Source organism: Copadichromis virginalis, unplaced genomic scaffold (genome assembly GCF_057382275.1).
Source record: "Copadichromis virginalis isolate Kocher_CV1m ecotype Utaka unplaced genomic scaffold, C_Virginalis_male_GT1.1 unmapped_scaffold_1, whole genome shotgun sequence".
In the NCBI taxonomy this organism is placed as follows: Eukaryota; Metazoa; Chordata; class Actinopteri; order Cichliformes; family Cichlidae; genus Copadichromis; species Copadichromis virginalis.
Genome location: NW_028188589.1, coordinates 2,787,912 through 2,796,509, shown reverse-complemented (window position 1 = coordinate 2,796,509; position 8,598 = coordinate 2,787,912). Strand labels below are relative to the sequence as shown.

General features: G+C 48.3%; 1 protein-coding gene and 2 long non-coding RNA genes across 3 annotated transcripts; all 3 read right to left on the bottom strand.

The window, feature by feature from the left end:
• Nucleotides 1-448: 448 nt before the first annotated feature.
• LOC146679543 (uncharacterized) lies at nt 449-1,348 on the bottom strand. The gene is made up of 2 exons (XR_014918566.1): nt 1,313-1,348; nt 449-917 (listed from the first exon to the last, which is right to left on the bottom strand). It is a non-coding gene; the product is annotated as an uncharacterized LOC146679543 (long non-coding RNA).
• Nucleotides 1,349-1,356: 8 nt separating this feature from the next.
• Nucleotides 1,357-3,453, bottom strand: LOC146679542 (uncharacterized). Its single transcript, XR_014918565.1, has 5 exons — nt 3,342-3,453; nt 2,985-3,029; nt 2,116-2,145; nt 1,594-1,662; nt 1,357-1,387 (listed from the first exon to the last, which is right to left on the bottom strand). It is a non-coding gene; the product is annotated as an uncharacterized LOC146679542 (long non-coding RNA).
• An 888-nt stretch (nt 3,454-4,341) lies between these two features.
• On the bottom strand, nt 4,342-8,163 carry LOC146679541 (uncharacterized). The gene is made up of 5 exons (XM_085450358.1): nt 5,772-8,163; nt 5,384-5,453; nt 4,964-5,203; nt 4,503-4,735; nt 4,342-4,345 (listed from the first exon to the last, which is right to left on the bottom strand). Exons 1-5 carry the CDS (start codon nt 8,111-8,113, stop codon nt 4,342-4,344), a joined length of 2,889 nt encoding a protein of 962 aa, XP_085306484.1. The 5' UTR covers nt 8,114-8,163.
• Between the last annotated feature and the right edge of the window lie 435 nt (nt 8,164-8,598).

The window sequence follows — 8,598 nt, the reverse complement described above, 5'->3', positions numbered from 1 at the left end:
AGGATATGAATTGTACATACAATCAATTTCAGACTCAACCAACAAAAAGCCTCTCAGAACAATATTTATATGTTGATTTTTTTCGCCTACTCATATCATCATTTTTTTACTCCTGGTTCTGTATATTCATGTTCTGTTCTTTTGTAAACTTCATCTGTTTGTATGTTGTATACAACATTGTGTTTCAATAAAGTTCGATTTAAAAAAAGGTACGTTCTAAACGAAGCTTCAGATGTCACTCCCATACGGTAAAAAAATATATTTTAAAATACATTTTGAAATATATTTCAAAATATACAAAAAATGGCCAAAAAATATATGTGCTAAAATACATTTTAAAATATATTTATATATTTAAAATGTATTTTAGCACATATATTTTTTGGCCATTTTTTGTATATTTTGAAATGTATTTCAAAATGTATTTTAAAATACATTTTGAAATATGTTTATGTATTTTGAAATGTTTTTTAGCACATATATTTTTTGGCCATTTTTTGTATATTTTGAAATATATTAATAAAATATATTTCAAAATACAATTTAAATTTATTTAAAATCATTCAAAAAAATATAAATTTAACCCTTCATATATTTCTAAGAAAACACATTCACATGTAACATCTGAAAGAAATCTTTATTTGATGTTTAAAACATACATATAGCATATCAATCAAGCAAGGAATATTCATTTTATAAGTTTATTCTCATTACATACTCAAACATTCTAAAAGAAACACACACACATATACATATATGTGTGTGTATGTGTATATGTGTGTGTGATTGTATGAACATAAGTCAGCATACTTAAAATGTAATTTCTTTTCCTTTTCCAGCAGTCTCAGTTCCCCCAGCTTTCACTGCAATCCTCAAAGCCCTTCTGGACACGCTGGGAAACCCCTTCCTTACCCCCACTGTAACAAACAAAAGTCACAGTTCTATTACTTTTATCAGAGTTAAAATAAAAATGTGATTTATGTTAGCTGGCTTCATTTAGCAAACAGATATTTCTGTTTATATAGATACAGATATTAATACAGATATATTTTACGCATAATTTTACCTCTTTTTTTTCCTAGATGGGAAGTCTATCCAGTTCACATTACAGTAATGCTAACACCCCTTTTGGTCGTCTCTCCTTACCTTCCAGCATTCATAAATCTGTTGACCTTCTTTGTCTGAGACCAACCACTACAATGCATCATCACCTATTTGTATTGGTAACTTACTTTACAACCTATTTTAATGGTTGCAAAGTAAGTTACTTGTGCTGTATGCAATTTTAGATACACAGAAAGTCTTCACTTACTATATATGGCTGTCATAGTGTCCTTATCAAGGGCAGTTCTTCATTCTGCGCCGATGTCCGTTTTGCTCTGTCCTCCTATAAAAAGCATGAACATTTGAGTGTTTGACTAGTTTTAGATTTCCAAAAATTTGATATTTGTACAACTAAACATTTGAACTACAATATATGCTATTGAGCGATACTTTTATGGGTAATTTTTGGTAAAGAAACTGGTGACAGAGTTGTAGGCTTTTTAAAGTACTATTAGCTAACCATTTGAACTGACTTTCAAAGCTGATTACCTTTTAAATTGCTGTGGATCAAAACCTCCAGTGGGAAGGCGGCCATTAGAAGAACACGCACCATTGAACCTGAAAATAACAAAAACAAACAAAAAACAGAACAATATATAAGAGTCCGGTAGGGTAATAAATCTCTTCTGAAGCAATATAGTTATTTTGGGTGAAAAACAAAACATTCCTCTAAAATATATATACTGACATCAGCAATCAACATCATGATTGTAATTATTTCCTTTTTAGTACATCTACTGCTGTTTGCATGTGTCAAGCACTACGACTGTATCTATGCATATAAATTCACCATATATATCCTGCAAAAATGTTTTGTTATAGGAAAACAAACAAAGGCATTCAATCAGAGGTGAGAAATTAATTGGGAATATGAATTATAGGTGAACTATTCTTTACCTACTAGCAATCAAGCTTCTTTAACCAAGAAGCTTGAAATATTTGAATGTAAAATAAAATAAATAAATAAATAATAATAAAAATAACATGATGTAATTAAAATGCACAACTTACATTAAGGAAATCTGCATTTGTATCCACAGGCTAAAAGTAAAACAGTAAATGTGTTAGTGATAGTACAGGTATTTGTAAAAAAAAAAAAAAGAGGCAGTAACTGTGACGCTTCTAGTGGGATGCTAAATGCAGAGATTTATATTTACAGTATAATACTGCATGTACGGGTAACTGTGTTGTGAACTGTAACTGAATATTAGAGAATCTCAGAGAAATTAATAGTATTTATTTTTTTAATTTATCAATCATAAAACTGTGTGTTTTGAAGGCCTGTTACGATAACGACTTTTTGTTGGTCGGTATATTGCCCCATAAACAATTGCGACAAGTTATGTCATTGTCATTTTAAGACCATTTTATGTCTTTGAATGTATAATCATAATATAACACCATAATAATGCAAGATCTACACACTTTCAATTGACAAACCAACATCTAATTCTTAAAGTATTTAGATCATTGAAATTAGGAATCAAAATATTAGATACCTTAAAAACTTGAATAAATAGTAAGTTTTCTAACAAATAGAAAACAATGTTATTTAATGTTATTGTTTTGTTATCATTATATTTTATTTTTGTAAATATAATGGCAGATAAATTACATCATCAACAATTATTGAGGTCATGTACATGTACTGTGTGTTAAGTCGATATATCGATTATTGTGATAGGCCTACTGTTTTGGTATCATAACGAGCTTGTCAAACATGCATGACCACTAAACAATGTCTAAGCAGTAGTACTGGTCTGAATGACAACAAACATAACTAGTGTTTTGGAAAATCTGTTAGAAAACAGTTATTTCAATAATTATGATTAGCATGTGACACAGACACCGCATAAAAAACTACAACAACAAATACTTACTTTAGGAGGATGGGGGAGGGCAGCATGAGGTTGAGACTTTGACATCTGTAAAAAACAAATTCATGTATTACAAACAAGTCACTTAAAAATACATTAATGTGGCAGACTGTTCCCTGTTCAGATGCAGTGTATAAGTACAATCAGGGCTGTCACAACAATGGGGTGGGGCCAAGTGGCTGCAACCCTAGGTACAATGTGCAGGTATATATAATTACATATAATATATGTGAATAAAGCAAGAATCTGTTTAGGTTAGTCACTGTGCTGACTGATGCTTGCTAGGTTTATATGATTGCAAACTGCACAAAAACAACAACAGCAACAACATTAATGACAATGACAAACAAAATTACTTACATTTATGTAAATCTCACATTAGGAAGATCTGCATTCGATTTCATGGGCTGAAATAAATAGGCAGAAACATTACTGCTAAAAAAATAAAAAACAAAAACTCTAAAAAGCCTAAAAATGACTGTGGAATATACTAGGCACAGGTACACGCACACACAGGTCTTTATCGCCAAGTTCCACATTTATTTACACTTTCACACACTGATACTATCGCACAGAATGACAGCTGTCCATCCCAGCTGATGTGTGTCTCTTTTTCCCCTCTCCCGCTCCTCTCCGTCTCACTATAACACAGGGGAGGGAAACCATCATCAGTCCATAAACAACATCAGCTGTTCTTACCGGCCTCGCAGTGCCGCCCTGATGAGCCTTCCGCTCCACTCCTCCCCTGCAGCTGCGCCCGGGGCCACGCCCCCGCCACACACCCCCACCGCCCGTTCGAGGCCGGGGAGCCGTCCGGCCGAGCCAACTCCCCCCCCCCCCCCCCCCCCCCCCCCCCCCCGCGAGCGAGAGAGGAAATCGGCCACTGCCATCTGCGCCCCCGGCCTATGGATCACCTTGAACTTAAAGGGCTGCAACGCCAGATACCACCGGGTGATCCGGGCGTTGGCATCCTTCATGCGGTGGAGCCACTGCAGTGGGGCGTGGTCCGAACAGAGGGTGAATGAGCGTCCCAGGAGGTAATAGCGCAGGGAGCCGACCGCCCACCGGATGGCCAGGCACTCCTTCTCCACGGTGCTGTACCGGCGCTCGCGCTCTGCTAGCTTCCGGCTGATGTATAGGACAGGGCGGTCGGCCCCCCTTACCTGCTGGGACAAAACGGCTCCCAGCCCTCTGTCCGAGGCGTCAGTCTGCAGAACAAAAGGGAGGGAAAAGTTAGGAGTGTGAAGCAGCGGCTCCCCACAGAGAGCCTTTTTCACCTGCACAAACGCCGCCTGGCACGGCCCCGTCCACTGGACCAGATCCGGGGCACCCTTTCGAGTGAGATCGGTCAGGGGGCTGGTTAGCTGCGCAAACCCCGGCACAAAGCGACGATAGTAACCCGCCAACCCCAAGAACCGTCTCACCTCCTTTTTCGTCCTGGGGCGCGGGCAGGATGCGATAGCCGCCGTCTTCTCCACCTGTGGACGCACCTGCCCGCCCCCCAGGTGGTACCCCAGATACTGCACCTCCCTCCGTCCAACCGCGCACTTCTTCGGATTGGCCGTGAGCCCCGCCCCCCTCAGGGACTCCAGGACCGCGGCCACCCGCAGCACATGCTCCGCCCAGGTGTCGTTGTGGATGATCACGTCATCCAGGTAGGCGGCAGCATACGCTGCGTGCGGACGCAGTACCCGGTCCATGAGACGCTGGAAAGTGGCCGGGGCCCCGAACAGGCCAAACGGAAGTGTCACGAACTGGTACAAACCGTACGGAGTGGAGAAGGCCGTTTTCTCCCTGGCCTCGGCAGACAAGGGAATCTGCCAATAGCCCTTGGTTAAGTCCAGTGTCGTGAAAAAGCGGGCCGTGCCTAACCGGTCCAGGAGCTCGTCGACCCGAGGCATGGGGTAGGCATCAAAGCGTGACACTTCGTTCACCCTGCGATAGTCGACACAGAACCGTATAGACCCATCCTTCTTCGCCACCAGAACGATGGGGCTACACCAGGCGCTGTGCGACTCTTCTATTACTCCCATCCTCAGCATTTCCGCCAATTCCCTCTGCACGATTTTTCGCTTGTGCTCCGGGAGCCTGTAGGGCCGTGAACGCACCGTCACGCCAGGCTGCGTCACGAAATGGTGCTCGATGAGGGACGTCCGGCCGGGCAGGGGGGAGAACACGTCCGCAAAACGCTGTTGCAACGCGACAACATCCGCTCTCTGGGCCTGTGTGAGATGGTCATCACAAGGGAGGGAGGCGGGAATGATAGAATTTGGCACCTCAGGCCCCAACTCATCTCTCTCCTTCACCAAGCTCACCAGAGAAGCGGTTTCAACCTCTCGCCACAGTTTGAGGAGATTGAGGTGATAAATCTGCGCGGCTCCTCCCCTGTCCGACCGAGCGACCTCATAGTCCACGTCCCCGACTCGCCGTGTGACCACAAAGGGTCCTTGCCACTTGGCGAGCAACTTCGAGCTGGAAGTAGGGAGTAACACAAGCACTTTATCTCCCGGTGAAAATTGCCTGAGCCTAGCCCCTCTGTCATACAGGCGTTGCTGACGCTGCTGAGCCTGGAGCAAATTCTCCCGTGACAACCTCCCCAAAGTGTGGAGTTTTGCTCTCAGGTCCAACACGTACTGAATCTCATTTTTGGCGGGGCTCGGACCGTCCTCCCAGCTTTCTTTAATCAGGTCGAGCACCCCACGTGGCCTCCTGCCGAACAGCAGTTCAAAGGGAGAAAATCCCGTGGAGGCCTGGGGCACCTCCCGCACTGCGAATAACAGAGGGTCTAGCCAGTGATCCCAATTGCGTTCATCCTCGTTAATGAACTTCCGAATCATGGATTTTAAAGTCTTATTCAGCCGCTCCACCAGCCCGTCAGTCTGAGGGTGGTAGACGCTGGTCCGAATAGATTTAATGCCCAGTAATTCGTACAGTTCCCGCAGTGTACGAGACATAAACGACGTGCCCTGGTCAGTCAGTATCTCTTTCGGGATTCCGACTCGGGAGATGACCTGAAACAGTGCCTGCGCCACACTCTTTGCAGAGATGGTGCGCAGCGGAACTGCTTCCGGGTACCGCGTTGCGTAATCCACCAAGACTAACACAAAGCGGTAGCCGCGTGCACTCCGGTGAAACGGCCCGATGAGGTCCATGCCGATGCGCTCAAACGGGACCTCAATGAGGGGGAGAGGGCGCAGCGGCGCCTTCGGTATGGCCGGCTGGTTAACAAGTTGGCAGTCCGGGCAGGACGCGCACCAGCGGCGCACATCCGCTCGGATGCCCGGCCAATAAAATCGGGCCGTTATTCGCTCCAGAGTTTTCTCATAGCCCATATGCCCTGCCATGGGGTTATAGTGGGCCGCCTGGAAAAGCGTTTCCCGGCGGCCCTGCGGCACCAACAACTGGGTGTGTGTTTCCTCGGTCTGAGTGTCACGACTCACTCGATATAACCGGTCGTTTAATAAGACGAAACGCGGGTAGGTCTGCGCGGCCTCAGGGCGCACCACGTGACCATCAATAGCCATCACTTGGTCAAAGGCTGAGCGTAGGGTGCCGTCACGAGACTGCTCCAGTGGGAAATCACCCATGGGGGACACTTCCGGGGCCGGCGGGACGTCCCGTGAGGGACCCGCCGGCTCCTCCCCCCCGGAGTCAGTGTCGGACGACCCCGCGTCACCGCTGAACGCCGCGCACACGCTACACCCCGCTTCCGGTCGTGATCGCACCCCCGCGTACTGTCCCAGTAGCTGATGAAACCCCGGCCAATTGGTACCCAGAATCAGGGGGTGCGACAGGCGCGGGCTAACCGCCGCCGTTACTCTATGCGTTTTGCCCTTATACTTTAATAACAGCGGCACTATGGGATACCTGTGAACGTCACCATGCACACACCTCACCTCCACCCATTCTGCCTCCAGCAATGCCCCGGGGCGAACCAAGCTTTGGTGTACGAGGGTCTGCGTGCAGCCCGTGTCCACCAACGCCTGGCGTATACCCCCTCGAGTCCTTACCGGAATACTGTATGTCCCTCCTGGACCGGGGGAGGGTGCTGGGGCGCCAGCAACACGAAACACCTGCCCCACTTCCATAAGCGGACAATCCCTCCTCAGGTGCCCCGGCTGCCCGCACTTCCAACACTCCGGCCCCGGCGTCTGTGCTGCTCTCCGTGGCTCGGGGGCGGCTCCACTTGGCTCGGCTGCCCTGGACGGCACCAACGCCGCGAAAGGGTTAGTGGGGCTCAGCGCCGGCAGCCGCTCTGCCTGCCCTGGTGCCGGCACACGGCGCCTCGGGGCCGGCACCGGGGCCTGTTTGTTCGGCCTCCGTCTGGCGTCCCCGGGTTCCCCTGCTCCAGCGGCAAGGTGGTCCTCCGCCAGCGTCACCGCTACCTCCACGCTTGCGGGCCGGTGGCACCGGACCCATCTCGCCGTCTCCGCTGGCAATCCCTCCGTGAACTGCTCCAGCACCACCTTGTCCACCAGCTTCGTCTCCCCCTCCGATGTTCCCGGTTGCAGCCAGCGTACCGCCGCGTCGCGCAGCTGCCGGGCCCAGGCGAATGGTCGGTCCGTTGTAGCCAGCCGACAGGCCCGGAACCGCCGGCGGTGGTCTTCGGCGGTGAGCCCTAGCCTGTCCACCACCGCCCGGCTCACGTCCGCGAAGCTGCTCCTCGACGCCGGAGGCAGACTCAGGGCCGCTGTTTGTGCCTCCCCGGACAGCAGGGGGAGCAGCCGCGGAGCCCACTTCTCCCGCGGCCATTGGCAAGCCTCCGCCGTGGCACGGAAGGTCTCCAAAAAAACCTGTGGGTCGTCCCCGTCCCCCATCCGGGGCACCGCCACCGACAGTGGCGAGGGCTTCGGCGTGGCAGCGGCCCCGACCAGCCGCTCCAGAACTTGCGTCTGCCGGTCCGTCTGCTCCCGCAGCGCGGCCAGGTGGGCACGCTGGTCGGCCGCCTGATCCCGGCTCATCGTCGCCATCTCCGCCAGCATCTGCGCCAAGAATTGCAGAGGCTGGGCGGGTGGCGCGGCCTGTGGGTCGGACATTTCCCCACCGGCACTTTCCTGGGTTTCGGCACCACTTGTGGAATATACTAGGCACAGGTACACGCACACACAGGTCTTTATCGCCAAGTTCCACATTTATTTACACTTTCACACACTGATACTATCGCACAGAATGACAGCTGTCCATCCCAGCTGATGTGTGTCTCTTTTTCCCCTCTCCCGCTCCTCTCCGTCTCACTATAACACAGGGGAGGGAAACCATCATCAGTCCATAAACAACATCAGCTGTTCTTACCGGCCTCGCAGCGCCGCCCTGATGAGCCTTCCGCTCCACTCCTCCCCTGCAGCTGCGCCCGGGGCCACGCCCCCGCCACAATGACTTAAAAAGCAAGGAAATGTGGAACATTGTAATTAGCGAACATTAATAAAGCATAACTGTTCTTTGTTTCTAACCTTGGTAAGTACTCTGTAGCCAGAAGGAGAGGTAGGATTTCTGTGAAAGCCAAATTAAATGTGAATAGGCTTTGATAGTTATTGAGAAGGCAGAATAATAAGAAAAGGCAAAAGTACGTCACAATATAATTAATTAAGTTACATATTTTATTACCAAATTATGGAAG

Coding starts and splice junctions, on each gene's coding strand:
- LOC146679541 (XM_085450358.1), bottom strand. CDS start 8,113: ATGTGGAACTTGGCGATAAAGACCTGTGTGTGCGTGTACCTGTGCCTA. Junction 5,454..5,771: donor GAACGCAATTGGGATCACTG/GCTAGACCCTCT, acceptor CCCTACTTCCAG/CTCGAAGTTGCTCGCCAAGT. Junction 5,204..5,383: donor TCGGGGACGTGGACTATGAG/GTCGCTCGGTCG, acceptor CATCTCACACAG/GCCCAGAGAGCGGATGTTGT.